General features: G+C 43.6%; 1 protein-coding gene across 3 annotated transcripts; it reads left to right on the top strand.

The window, feature by feature from the left end:
- The first annotated feature begins 294 nt into the window (after window positions 1-294).
- Window positions 295-14,542, top strand: ark2ca (arkadia (RNF111) C-terminal like ring finger ubiquitin ligase 2Ca). 3 transcript variants are annotated; one of them, XM_069169581.1, is made up of 8 exons: window positions 295-440; window positions 7,645-7,945; window positions 8,028-8,153; window positions 8,289-8,418; window positions 9,462-9,566; window positions 9,797-9,892; window positions 9,992-10,092; window positions 11,239-14,542. In XM_069169581.1, exons 1-8 carry the CDS (start codon window positions 380-382, stop codon window positions 11,354-11,356), a joined length of 1,038 nt encoding a protein of 345 aa, XP_069025682.1. In that variant the 5' UTR covers window positions 295-379; the 3' UTR covers window positions 11,357-14,542. The 3 variants fall into 3 exon arrangements, with proteins under 3 accessions (XP_069025682.1, XP_069025700.1, XP_069025691.1); XM_069169590.1 differs by lacking the exon at window positions 295-440 and adding an exon at window positions 494-3,373; XM_069169599.1 differs by lacking the exon at window positions 9,462-9,566.
- Window positions 14,543-14,936: the final 394 nt, after the last annotated feature.

The following is a 14,936-nucleotide window of genomic DNA, read 5'->3' as shown; positions in this document are numbered from 1 at the left end:
TTTAAAATAAAAAAAAAAACAAATGACCAAAAACGTCCATGCAAACTGTAAATAAACAGTCTCATGTGCTCATCACGGGGTCCCTGACGAGAAGACAGAGCCACCGAGTACCTCTCGATCCGGGCTGCAGGATCATGGAGGGGTGGGCGGTCCAAAAAAAACCCACAACAGACATGCCCGCCCCGCCGACGCTCCCCATTGGTGGATCCGGCTGCCGGAGCCGGAGGGTTCTGCTGGGAGGGGTCCGGTGATTGGACCGTGCGGGTCTGTGTGTGCAGGCAGCGCAGCCTGTCCGTTTGAATGTACCGAGGACTGGAGGGGATCATTTCCATGGACCATCTGTCTCACGGGCTGCGCACACAACAAAGAAGGACCCAGGATGGTGTTAGTACATGTTGGATATCTGGTTCTCCCCGTCTTCGGCTCAGTTAGAAACAGAGGTACGACTAGCTTCATGTTCTTCTGTCCTTAACCCTAACACATTTCTCGGCGTTTCTTCTTTTTTTTTTTTTTTATTTTTTTTTTTTTATATAAATGATGTAAACAGAGCTGACACCTGCTAACTAAAAAAAAAAAAAAAAAAAAAAAAAAAAAAAAAAAACCCAGCGAGCGGACCGAGGCAGCGTTAGCCGTCTTCGTTAGCTGGACCGTCGCGTCGAAAAAAAAAAACCGAGACCGTTTAAAAAAAAAAATTAAAAAAAAAAGGTACTTTACTACTGTGACTCAGGACATTATTATTTTTTTAATTATTCTTCAAAAACAGCCTTGCGAGGATGTCGCGTTAGGGTGTTTGTTTTTTGTTTTTTTTTCGGGGCCCTGTTAACCGCACCAAATGACCGCAGCTGTCAAATGGCAGCCCCGCTCCTCGGTCACCCTCCGCGGCTGCTCGTCTGTCCTGTTTTACGTCGCCGAACCGGACAAAACCCATCAGATTAATACGAGATCAGCTGTCGCTAATTAGACCCCCACCACCACCACCAACACCAACACCAACTCTTGCCTTTTAATTTATCATCAAGCAAGCCGGCAGGCGTCTGGTATCTGAATCCAACGCTCCTTTGTGTGGTTATATATATATTTATATATATTTTTTTTTTTTTTTGCGCACGTTTTAACCTCATTTCTGAGATTATTTATTTATTTATTTTTTAGCTTCCAGAACCGCTTCTTCCATCTAAGACAGGCGCTTTTTTAACAGTCGTTTAGATCAGGGATATTGTTGGCTATATTATAAATAGGCTATAAAATGGTGGCATTTTTACTAAAAAAAAAAAAAAAAAAAAAAAAAAATGCCTAATTCGCCGCAGGTGCTCCAAGTAGTAAAAATGTGAACAGCATTAAAAAAAAAAAAAAATGAAAACAAACAACAGCATCATCCTCCACTGCAGCAGGCTACCTGTGTTGATTATGTAATAATAATAGTAATTTGACGTGCATTGTTAAAAAAAACAACAACAACAACAACTACATGCAGTTAGCACCAATGATTTCATTGTGCTTTTATTTGTGTTCTTTTTTCCTGTTCCATAGTATCGAGGCTGGCTCCACATTCCGCATTTCTCAGACCTTTGTCCCCCTCCATTGTGTAGCTAACGATCATCTGCTGCTGTCTGCCGTAGCCCTCTGCCTGTTCTCTGCATCTAGCTGTATTGTGAACCCCCTTCTTCCTCATTTCCTTCTTCTTTCCATCTGAAGACGACATTGGCATTAAAAAAAAAAAAAAAAAAAAAAAAAAAAAACACCGAGTTCCCACTCATACCGTATCCTTCTGTGTAACCGACTAAAGAATAACACTCTCTGTAGAAAAAACAACAACAACAACAAAAACAACCAGTTTTGTCTTTATTTAAAACTGTCATGTTGCTCTTTAGTGAATAACCCATTGTAGCGTGAGACTTTACTACAGACTTGTCATTGTGATTCTCCCATTCAGTGTGGATAGACTACATTCTGCTGTAAATTTCTGTAAAGTGGATGCATTTTTGATCCTCCCCGATTTTCCGATTACAGCCGATTTAAATTACAGTCTCCATCCCCTATTTCCAAAAGGTGCGCCTAAAAGCACCGTTTTACCCGAAATCCTGTTATTCTAAAAAAAAAAAAAATTAAAAAAAATTGGACAATAACCCGCAGTAGTGAAATCACTGTAACCTGTGTGAGGTTACGGTCCACTGCGCCCGCTCTAGTAGCGTCCAAACAGCTGGTCGTAATCCTATCCATGTGTCAAAGCCTTTGTTCCTTGCTAGCTGAATTGATTTCACAATAAATTGGCGAGACGTAGGTCTAACTCATCTTGCCATTTTAAAAAATAACCCACTGTCATGCACAGCTCCCCCTTCCTCCCCCCACCCCTTTCTCAAATCTTTCCTCCGGCACCTCCAGAATGCTATCCATTTTACAGGGATGTGTATATCCTGCACTGCTGTAGATCTCCTTCTAGAATCAAAATGTCTTTTTATTCTTTGTTTGTGGTTTTTTCTACCTTATGTTCTTGTATTAGATCCTAATGCATGGTCATTTTATACTTTTGTTTTTCCACATTGAACAGCAGATTCCAATGTAATCTTTGTGTAGAGATGTCCCTGCTGTACTGAAATGTGCTGTAAGCATACACATCTACTCATTGGATGCTGCTTCTGTTCTGTTAACCCTACAGAGAGCATGGTCAGGCCTTGCCTATGGTCTTTATTTGCATGGTATTATTATGATTATATAGGCTATATAACTCTTATTATTACTATTATCACACAGTGCCACACATACTAATATTTTCCAATAAAGACTGTAGTTTTCTTCCTAACCTTCAGTGTGCTTTTTGCTGATTTCCATGTGTTCCTCCCCTCCTCCCTCCACACTGTGCTGTCACTGAGACGGTCCCCTCACTCTATATGTGCTCTCATTTCTCAGCTGTCTTTGACAGTTTCTTCAAGTTGCTGCTCTGCTTATTTTTAAAGAAGGGGCAACCAAGTTTTCTATCCATTTAAAAAAAAAAAAAAAAAAAAAAAAAAAGCATGTTTATACTGAAACACCAGCATTGATATTTCCTGTCATTCCCTTCTAATCCATACACTATTTATAAAACAAAACAGCTTCCCTCACATTCACTCATTGGTGTTCATTGGTGTTGAGTTAACTTTGGAACCACTGAGCGGATAAAAATCATGTTGTATTTCATTTTCTGTCTTGATAATGTACATGGTGATAAGATCAGTTTTCTGTAAAGTTATCTGAGAAGATGTTTATGGATAAAACAATCCGAGAGAAATCTCCGACTAATCAATGTTCAAAAATCCATAATTTCCCTAACACACTCAGACATAACAAAGGGTTTTACGCCTCGGTGGAAACAAAATGATGCATGAATCGTCTGAAGGTATACCTTGATTTTGCCCCAACCTTTCTTCAGGGTATTGACTGACGAGTATCTAAAGCTAAAAGACCTTTCAAAGTCTCTCTTTATCAAACACTGGGTTGCAATCTTCTGAAAATTGAGTAGTTCTGCACTGAGTTATTAAAGGAGCAGGAAACCCATCTGTTGTCTTTGTGACGGTTCGATGAGAAGATCAATACCACTCATGTCTGTATGAAACACATGAAGGTGCAACCAGTTAGCTTAGCTTAGCACAACAACAAAAGGAAAACAGCCTGACTCTGTCCTACAAAATCCACTCACCAGCTTCACAACGCAACGTTATGTATAAAAACCTCAATGCTTTGTGTAGGAGGTTAGTTAACAGGCTAATTTTTGTCTGTAAAAACTACAACATTTCATTGTTGTACTTCAATTGTGTCTGGGCTAAACAAACACCAGATCATGTGTTAATTAATGAGCTGTAAAGGGAGTTGTAAGCAGATTTTGTTACTGTTTTTCCTCAGTCTTTATGTAATGCTGAAGGCAACAAGCCTCTTAACTTGTCTTTTTCTTGTTAATTAAAAGAATAGATCTTGACACATTTTTAAACTAGAAGGGCACTCGAAGAGCGCAGACCTCTGCCAGGACCAGTTGTCTACTAAATCTTGAATTGTGGCTCTTAAAATCACTGGTTAGAGTTCTCCCCTATGAAACCACTGCCCTTAGTGATCTTTAAGGACTATTTTCTGTATGTGTATCCCAGAGGATTAATGCTACCTGTGAATGTGGATTATGACACAGGATCATCCTATTTGTAGAATGGACTATGTTTTGATTTTTTTGTCACAATTTAACTTTACTACCCCTTACTGGATTTAAAGATGTACGGCACTTAGCAGACCAAATGGCCTAATTCGCAATGTTGACGAAAGCCAGAAATTATTTGCCCCGTGATTTCGATCTGCTCCAAAATTGAATGGGTTCTTCCTCGGCCCGTGCTACACTCTTCCACCAATTTTCATGAAAATCGGTTTGGTTTTTCCGTCATCCTGGCAGCAAACAGCCAAACAAACTTTGCCAAAAACATAACTGTCTCGGCACAAGTGATCAACTTTTAAATCACAAAGAGGCTTTTTTCAGCCCGCGGTTTTATAATGTGAAAACATATTAATACATCATGTAGTCGCACGCCTTTGTAGCCTGTCACCATAGCATAAATAAACCCAATTAGGCTCACATTACTGTACAAGTGCAGTTAAGGCTTTGAATTATTTACGAAACATGTAGTGACATTACTTTAACTAAAAGTCTTAGAGGTTTTTGTAAATTCTAATATTTCACTTGATGGTGTCTACAAAAAAATATTTAATTACACACCTGGTGTATGCACATAAGTTCAGTTTTTTCCCTTTAAATGTTCAGTTTTTAAATGTGCTGTCTGGCCTTTAAGTGGTGCGCTCACTTTGTACACAGCATTAAAAGCCTCTGAAAAGTTTGAAAGTCGGACAATTAGTCACAACATGCAGCGTGGGGCCCCGCTGTTATAAACTTCAAGTATTTAGATGCCCATTTTAAATCTATTCTACCGAAATGTAAAGAGTTTTAGAGTCGGGGACTTGGCTGCGGTCCACTTCTGACCATTTGAGCCCTACATGTGTTCACGATGTCCGAAATAGTTATTTATGTGCAGACACACAAAGTGTGCCCGAGACGCAGCCGCGTGTGCTCGGCAAATTTCTCCACCGGCTACGGCAACAGACTTTTAAATAACCCAACAGCTGTAATGCATATGTTGTTCCACAGTAGCTGCGCTGGCACAGGCCGACGCTAAGGTCACAAAAGTCTTCCACCCACATGTCTGGCCAGAGTACAGAAGCAAGGTCAGTGAAGAGAGTGCAAAGCATGTGTCACGCAGAGCTGTTTGTATGCAGGTTCTCAGTCCAGCTCTACAACAGAGAGGCTGATTTCTTCCTCTCCAGACGGAGAGAGTTTACCACACGCCAGCAGGTGTGGTGATTGTGGCGTGTCACATGATGGAAGCCCACCAGACAGGCAGAGGACAGGATTGTGTGTGGAGGAGGTGTGAATTGTAAAGCTGCAGTGATGGAAGCAGGAAGAGGGTGAGGGAGAGAGGCTCCATGTCAGACTGCTGCAGTCGCAAGTGGGCGGGGCCTCGCGAGCTGTCACTCACACTGGGACACCATGCCGCAGCCACACTGTGGGGGAGGGGCTGCCGGTGCAGCAGCTCTGGGGTGAGGTGTGTGTGTGTGTATGTGTGTATGTGTGTGTGGAGTGTGTGTGTGGGGGGGGGGGGGGGGTATGTTCTGCACCAATCAGGCATTTCATGTCTGCAAATCGAAGCAGAGATGTAACAATAACAGCATCAGGGCTGTTTCCTGCCGGCTCTCTCTGCAGTATGTCAAATATTAATGTCAGCGGTTCACGTTGTGGAAGAGCCCACAGACAAATAATTTGATATCTACCCTGAGCTTCACACGGAGTCCGGTCTTACCGGGTCACAGGCTTCATACAACACCGATGTGGAGCCTTCAACCAATCCAAACCACCAGTCTGCCATTTCTGCTCTACTTCCTCAGCCAAATGTTGTTTTCAGTTTGCTCAAGGCTGTCGGTGCTCACTGGCATTACACGTCCCAAGGCTACATTCAACCAAGCAAAACCGTGCAAATATGTCACTTCGGCAATGACGAAAGGAACGGTTTGACATTCAGAGAAATATTCCTATTTGCTCTGCAAATGTCTCTGTTAAAAGATAAAAACATTCTCCTATCTCCACTTCTAAAGCCCACTAAACAGTTATACTTTTATTTAATTCACCTAAAAAAAAAAAAAAAAAGTGTTGAAATGATAATTTGCCATTTTAAGGGGAACAAACTATTGTATGTCTTTGATGGAGCTGTAACTTGATCTCAGCTGCTTTAACAGTTTGATTTTTGTGCAAAAATAATCAAACGAGGTCATTTTGATGAGCGAGCTTTAGTAACCATAATACACGGTCAGGCTATCCGTTTCTCTGTTTCCAGGCTGTGTGCTAAGCTAAGCTAACCAGCCATTGTAAGAAAAGAAAAAAACTTACTATGAGCACATTCTCTAATTTATTGAACCGTTGAAATGAAATAAAATAAATATTTAGATGTAGGCTACATTTTTGTCAGTCATGGGATTTTGCGTTTACTTGGACAAACGCCAGATTTCTTGCCTGGAATATATGACGTACTTGATCATTTGTAAATTAGACCTCGACTCAGTAAACCGTCTACTGTTAATTCAATTTGTCAGCAAATGTTAAATATATGACAAACCATTAACTAACTGCCAAATCCTCCTCCTTGCTCATATTAGACATACGCCGTCAGCCCATATTACTCTTCAGCAGATACACTCAGCCTGATTGAACTCGAAACTGTTTACATCATCACTTGAATGAACTCTACTTATTGACGGGCCGTGGAAAAAACCCAATACTGAGGTATTTTATTACACGGTGCACTCTCCGTCCTCCAGACCCGGCTGCCTGCGTCCCGCTCCAGAAAGCTGGAAAGCTGTAATGGGAGGTGGAAGAAGTAATTGTTTGCCCCCGTCTCACCCTCCTCCTGAGCCCTCGTTTCTCGGGCTGCAGAGTAATTTCTATCGATCGTTTTGTGCGAGTGTGCCACCGAGGAGACTCGGTGAGACTTTCCACGCGATCCCTCGTCTCCTCCGCCTCGGACAGGAAGGCGTGAGGGAGAGGTAGAAACGGAGGCACGTCATCTTTTTAAGCCCATTTTAATTTGCCTCACTGTTATCAGAGTCCTTCAATGAGAAATCTACAGTTTAAGATGTTCCTTCCAACAGCAGACATAAATAACAGAGCGCAGATCTATTAAGGTAACGAGCGATGGAGCGCAGACGAGCCTCGCTGCTGTAGATCTTCTTGGGAGGGGGGGAGAAAAAAAAAAACCTGGGCTGTTAGTGAAGATGGGTCTTTCCTGCTGGCTGCTATCATGACGAGTGGAGCGGCAGGCCACTGGGTTCAATCTGGGTTTAGATGGAGCTCCACAGGGGGTCTCAATGTCTGTCATCGTCCATCTGCTGTCTTGTCTGTCTTGTCTCTTCCCGTGTCATGTCTCTGCTATTTTTTATGCGTCCTCCACGTTACCTGTTCTCGGCTGTACGTGAATGTGTCTCCTCCAGCGTGTTGCTGTGTGATGTTTCTGTCTCTGTGGTGTTTTGTTTAAATTTAAAAGTAATCACAAAGGCTCAACTTTGATCACTCGCACTTATTTCCCACAGGAGCACACTTCACCAGGCATCAACACAGCCATGCTACCTCCTGCCGACACTTTCACCTGGGCGCTCCCCAGGCGCCCATCTCAGCCGAGTTCCCTCTAGGACACGCCAGCCAGCCCCCGCAGACGGGCCTGGCCCCGCACCTCCCCGCCGCGCACCATCCGCCCCTCACTGCCCTGCCTGCACCCCCTCAGTTCCAGGATGTGCCGGGGCCTTCATTCCTACCTCAGGCCTTACACCAGCAATACCTCATCCAGCAGCAGCTCCTCGAAGCGCAGCATCGCAGGATCCTCCCGCACTCCAGGTAGTAATACAACCAAATACAAACACAGGCGCACGGGAAACCAGGCCAAACGTTTTTATCTAATCTTTTTCTCTAATTGCAGAAGAACCCAGGAGCGTATTCCCCTGAACCCTCACCGACTGCGTTCTGGCTTCGAGTTCTCCCCTCCCCTCCATCTCCCCCAGCCAATGACACAGCAACCGCGGTACCTGGCCGAAGGCACCGACTGGTGAGTCGCCGTCGGAGATTAACGAGAATCCCGCAGAGCTGAGAAATTATCCCGAGCTCTCATCTCCGCACCCATCTGTCCGCCTGTCACGTTGGGAGATGACGCTGATTTAGTGGCCCACCTCTCTTTCTGCAGGGATCTCAGCGTAGATGCCGGCCTGCCTCACCATCAGTACCAGCTCCACCAGCTTCCGCAGCACTATCAGCATTACCTGGCCTCCCCTCGAATGCACCACTTCCCCAGGAACACATCCTCTGCGCAAGTGGTATGTTGGTCCCAGACTGTGCTGCTGTTTTTTTTTTTTTTTTTTAGTTCATCCAAAATTTTGTAATTTTCTAGACAGCCGTAATAAAGACGGGGAAAGATAATGACTTGCAGTAAAGGTCAAATCAAACCAGGGACTTGCCGCCGAAGGCATTTGCACCAGACTGTTTCCTAATCTCGGACTGTGGATGAAACACTGAAGGGCTTTTGATATGAAACAATACAGAAAGTTCTGTCACTCAGCCCGCCTATGATGACTTTGGCCGTTTTCTCAGGAATTATGCACACTTTGTAGAAAAAGCAGACAATTCGTTTGTATTAATTGACTGAATATTTCATGATAGCATGAATTTAATAAGCACTAGACATAGTTGGGAGGACAAACAACACTGCTATTAATAGTAAGATATTTGCATACTTACAGAAATGGCACCATGTTGTTCTGGGGTTAGACTAAATGCTGGCCGAAGGTGTTTTCGCTAATGCTAACGTTACATTAATTGGCTCTTTGCTGCTTCCTGCTCCTGGTTGAGGTGGATTTGACAAAGCGCTGTGTCATCATATGACTCTGTTTGCATTCTCTTCGTGCTCTTTTGGAGCCAAGCCAACGTTATTAAGGGTAATGTAAAGTAACTCAGACTAGCCGCCGACAGAGGGAAGCAGCCAGCAGGAGCACAGCGGGGCGAGATTCGATTGGTCAGATGCAAACGCACGCAGAACTCTCCGCGTCTGTGATTGGTTGGTTCACTTTCAATTAACTGGTCACACACACACACACACACACACACAAACAACGTAACAAAAGTCGCGGGATTTCAGAGTAAAACGTAGAAGTTTGGGCCGGTACTCACTTCAAGAGCTGCACACTAGGACATGATTTTAATAATTGTGTCAGGAGTTTTGAGCCTTCAGCAGCATGATTTTGATGTTTAGCAAATGGAAACACGGCTTTGATTTTTGTGTCACTTTCAAGGTCGTCAAAAATAAGGTTTCCAAAAAAATGCATCAAAACAATACGATTGCTGATATATTTTGTTTTACTAGGTCGTGCATGAAATACGAAACTACCCGTACCCCCAGCTGCATCTGCTGGCACTGCAAAGTCTGAATCCTTCGAGGCATGCCACGGCTGTGCGGGAAAGTTATGAGGTAAATCTGCCTTAAATCATATTTACGTTAAACTTTCCGTCCCTCCGTCTGACCCTGTACTCTCCTGCTGCAAAGAAACGATGCCAAATTTGTGCCACCCGATCTGCTCTACGTATTCTAGTTGGTATCTATTTGGTAGCTGTTCTGTAGCTTTCCATCGAATCACATGATCTTCACCAGCAGATGGATTTGACTGAAAATGTACATATTTGAACTTGTTGTTTGAGCAGGAGTTGCTGCAGCTGGAGGACCGGCTGGGCAGCGTCAGCAGAGGAGCCATCCAGACAACTATAGAGAGATTCACCTTTCCACACAAATACAAGAAGGTACGGCGGTAAATAACACGCAGAGACACAACCTGGTGAATATATTAACCCTTTGTTTGACCCCGGCTTTTGTCCGTTTGAAATCCGACCTGCTAACAGAGAAAGCCCCTGCAACTGAAGATCGGGGTGGAGGAGGAAACGGATGTGGATGAGAAATGCACCATCTGTTTGTCCATGCTGGAAGACGGAGAGGACGTCAGGTGAGAAATGCTCCTCGAGTCACTGAAATGCGGTCGGGAAATATCCTTAATCTCCGTCTATGGACGAGCAGAATGATACCACACTGACGTCTGTATGGTAAATCTGAGGCCACATCGAGCCGTTGTTTGGCTTAGCTTGGCATAAACGATGTAAATCTGGTCCCTATACAGTAGCAAAATTACTGATTAGCAAATTCAAGTGTAAAAGTGACAATTTGCCGTGATTTCAGGGGACTATATCTTTGCTGTGAGCAGTTGCCAAGCAACTAGCGGAGACTTCAGGGAAGTTAATGGTGGCAGCCAAGAAACAGTCCAATATTTAACCCCCCATATATTAGCACTTTGGTTACAGTTAAGTTTTGTTTTTCCAGTGGAATAATTAAACTATGATATTAATGAGCTCTAGAGATGCTGTGCTGCTTAATGATGTCCACGTTCATGTTTGTTTTTAGCTCCTGCTGGAGTTTCATGGAACGCCATAAAAATGAGAAAGAAAAAAAAATGGTTTAAAAAACAAACGTTTTCTGAGCTCTGCTGAAAACTTCTCAGTCATGAGGTCATGTGACTTACAATACAAACTCGATCATCTTTATGAAACCCGTAATTACATTAAGTAACATGCATTATAATATTGCATCGACATAAAAAAAATAAAATAAACGACTTTACAGCAATGAAAAAAATTATTCTGCATGTTGAGTACCCGGGTTGTTATGGCAACCTGTACACACCAGCGTTATATTAGCCAGCTACATGAAGCTATCTTCATATTTAATGCACAGGCATGAAGTGGTCTCAGTTTTCTCATCCATACTTCCCAAAATGTGGATCTACTCCTTTAAGCTCTGAAACGAGCGCACCGACTTGCATTTTAAACCAAGTTGGGGGAGTGAGTTTGAGGGAATAAGAGCTGTACCCTGGGATGGGGGAGAGGGGGTCGGCTTACGGCATATGGAGTCTCAGCTGTCCGAGAGGCGTGTGGGACTGATGACTCAACAGAAGTCGTCTCCGCATGCCTGAATGAACAAAATCCCTGCTCGTCTCCGAACTTCTTTAACAAGCACATAGCCGTACGCACCGGGAGACTCATGCTCGCCCATGTGAATCAACATTGACCCCGTGCTCCTCTGTCTGTCTGTCTCCCAGGAGATTGCCCTGCATGCACCTCTTCCATCAGGGCTGCGTGGACCAATGGCTGGCCACCAGCAGGAAGTGTCCAATCTGCCGAGTTGACATCGAAACACAGCTGAACCCTGACAGCTGATGAGATTCGACCCCTGGTGATTCAATCACCCCCGTGTGGTTCCTGCTCTCTTCCACCCCGGCCCGCCCGCCCGCCCGCCGGCCTCCACCCCTCCCGCCCTCCACACCCCCGTTGGGTGCTTTGCCAAATGTCTCCCAGACTTCATGTGACATCACCACCCTTCTGACTCGCGCTTTACTGAGCCAAGCCAGGATAACTAACTGCACGAGAGCCCGCGAAGGACTCTCTTTATATAGAAGCACATCCCTCTGGAAGCAAAAGACACGCAAAACACACACACATACTCATGTACACAGGGTTTACTTGTAGCTTGCTGGTCGTAAGTGGGGTGTTGTTGCTGTTGTGGTGTTGTACTGTAGGTAGCCCCGGGCTGTGTAGCATGTCCTCAAAGCCATGACTTAATGTCCTGAGAGTGGAAAAACGCATAACCCCACACTGAGCTGGCTACGTTTCTCTCTCTCTCTCTCTCTCTCTCTCTCTCTCTCTCTCTATATATATATATATATATATATATATATATATATACACATCTATATATATTTCTCTCCTTTCAAACACACATCAATCAGAGTAAATATTCTGCCACACAAGAAAGCTTAACAGGAACTAAACGCTCTGATGCCATGTTTACCTAAAGATCATTTGTGGTCGTAGTAGAGTAGCAGTAACCAACAAGTGATACGTGGTGCGCTGCCGCCTTCGTGGGGCCGAGCGCCGGCTAGCTGAGTGTTTTAATTCTATCATGCAGCTTTGACATTTTGCAATACAGTTGTACATTTGGGTTGGTGTCATGTGAGATGGTGTCGTGTGAGTAGGTCTCTTTCACTGCTGTTGAAAACAGAACTCAGTGATTGAGTTGTTTTTGTGTTTCAAATTTTTTGTTTTTTTATATAAAAAAAAAAAAAATAGGTAGAAAGTGTTTTACCAAAATGCATTATGTCACGGTGTAGCTTGAATCTGCGCACAGATTTTGTGTGTGTGTGTGTGTGTGTGTGTGTGTGTGTGTGTGTGTGTGTGTGTGTGTGTGTGTGTGTGTGTGTGTGTGACGCAAAGAATGTGTCTAACAAACGTGTGGATGTCGAACATGCAAATGTGAGTGTGTTTTCAAGACTTTAACTCACTGTAGGTTTATTAGCATGGCCACTGGAGTGCTTATACAACACAAAGCCAAAAAAAAAAAAAAAAAAAAAAAATTAAAACAGGATGGAAAAAAGGAAACTAGAAACTATCATGCACTGCAGAGCGAGGTGGGAGGATTTAGCAGCCCTTGCACCTGCATTTCCGCCTGGCGCGGGGCCAGTGGATGAACAGCCTGTGCTAAAAATGCATGTTTCATTGTGGACTCGGGCTGTTAGCTTTGGTAGCGTTACTTCAATTTTAAAAAAGGTACAGAGACGCCTGCGCATGACTTAGTTAATCTGAGCTGTGACTATCTTCTCTACACTAACAAACAAACAACAACAAAAAAAAAAAAAAAGCCAGTCAGTGGTTGCTCCCCTGACTCGTAGCGTGTGTTCATCCTGTCCCCTTTGGTGGCAACGATGGGATCCTCTTTTTTGATGTTTACCTTATTGCCTAAAGAACAAGCACATGTGACAATAGTTATAGCAACAAAAGTTTCTCCTTGGTATTGCATTTGCGTTGGTTTATATTTAGGTATTCATGCAGTGTTTGAGCTGGGAGAGGAGCTTGCGTATTGATCTTGTGTATTTGTGTGACAGACCTCCCCTCGTGGTTGCTATGCTGGTTGCTATGCTGTATTGCTAGAACATGTAGAACGTGGTGCGACGGAGGCAGCCTCCATCTCTCAGTGCACACAGACGCGAGACGACGCGACAGCAGGAAAACATTCGGGCTGTTAAAACAAGTCGAATCCTTCACTCACTCCCCACCAACACTTCTTCTTTTCTTTTTTTTTTTTTCTTTTTTTTTCCTCTTTGTGTCAGCTTGTCACTTCAGTTGAACAGAGCTCCGTGTTAAAGGACCAGTGTGCAGGATTTAGGGCCATCTATTAGCAGGAAGTGAATATAATATTCATATTGTTATTCATAGTGTATGATCAAAACTTAGAATCGTGTTTTGGTTCAATTAGAATGACCTCTGCATATTTACACAGGGGGAATTGGTGCTAGATTGGATCAGCCGGACTGAAGCACGCACTAAACTCTACTCTGCTGTGATTGGTTGTTTTACTGTCCATCAACTGGTCCCTAATCCGATCCAAGTGGGAACCCACCCATCGGTTTGTGGACTTCCATTTGAAAGCTTCGAGTCTCGCACTTTGGTCATCGCCGTCTTGTTTTTTTGTAGCCAGAGGTGACCATGTTTAGACGAGCTGGGGAGGTGATTGAGGACACTATGCCCCACCTACCTATAACAGCAACCTGCCTGCCCTCCAGGCATGTCAATCAAACCAGACTTATCTAATTAACCAATTGACTATAAGTATTTCATAAGAATATTTTCAGGCTTTTTGAATGGGAGTCTATTGAAGCCAGAGGTTGTTTTTTTTTAAACCAGCCACTAGTGGCCGTCAGTGGCATTGCACTGGGTGGGTTGCCACTCAATTAGCTTCAGTTTTTAGACCCTGAGACTACAGCCATTTTATTATACAGTCAACAATCCTAACCCTAAATTTAATTCTCCCACAGCATAACAACCAATTTCAAGCGGAGCATCTCTCCCGCTGATCCAATCTAGCACCAGTCCATCGAGAGCAGGTCCTCCTCCACGGAGCCCAAATTGGACAATTTAATCCCCAACTCTCGAGAGCATCAGTAGATTCTCCCAGAAGTTTGTTGGAAGTTGAGGTGAGGAGTATTCAGTTGGTTGCAATATGCACCAAATGCCACTAAATCCTACACACTGCTCCTTTAAAGGATGCCTTTAGGACCCTCCCCGTCCTTTGCACTGTGATAAGAAAGAATAAGACTTGGGTCAGGGACTCTTTGAGCGCCGTGGGCCGAGGATCAATTAACAAGGATTACTTCTCCCTGTCTTGTGCACTGCCAGTGTTGACACTGCCTCCTCCTGTAGTGGAGTCATCTGTGATGAAGTTTTCATAGTTTACACAGGGTGTTGTCAGTTGAGATGCCTTAAGTATTTAACAATCATAATTTATTACTAACTGTAGATATTGTCGGTACGTATTTAATTTTATATAGTTTTTTTTTTTTTTTTTGAAGGGTGGGGGGGGGGGCGACTGAATCATAATTTATTTATTTAGAAATAACACAAAAACGCTATGAAAAAAAAACTATTACCTCATTTTTGCATTGTTTTAAATGGGAATGCTTTGCATGCAGTTGTACTTTTTGGAACACTAAAAGCAAAAAAACGAACAAAAAGAAAAAAAGGTCCCTGCTGTTTGATCTCCACAAGCTGGCTGTGCGATGTTTACTGTCCAAGGCTGAGCTACTGAGCCCGCTCTCCGTCTCTCTCTCTCTCTCTCTCTCTCTTTATCTCTATGTATCTCTCTCTCTCTCTCTCTTTCTCTCTCTCATGTGGTGCTGTGGATCTTGGTTACATTCCATTCAATGCAATTCTCTCTGATCCCCCATGCTGTGATGTAGTGAACAAA

The sequence above is a fragment of the Embiotoca jacksoni genome, unplaced genomic scaffold (genome assembly GCF_022577435.1).
Source record: "Embiotoca jacksoni isolate LCO1_2020_lvr unplaced genomic scaffold, fEmbJac1.0.p SCAF_10, whole genome shotgun sequence".
In the NCBI taxonomy this organism is placed as follows: Eukaryota; Metazoa; Chordata; class Actinopteri; family Embiotocidae; genus Embiotoca; species Embiotoca jacksoni.
The sequence above is the reverse complement of the archived record's forward strand: the minus strand, read 5'-3'. Positions and strand labels throughout refer to the sequence as shown.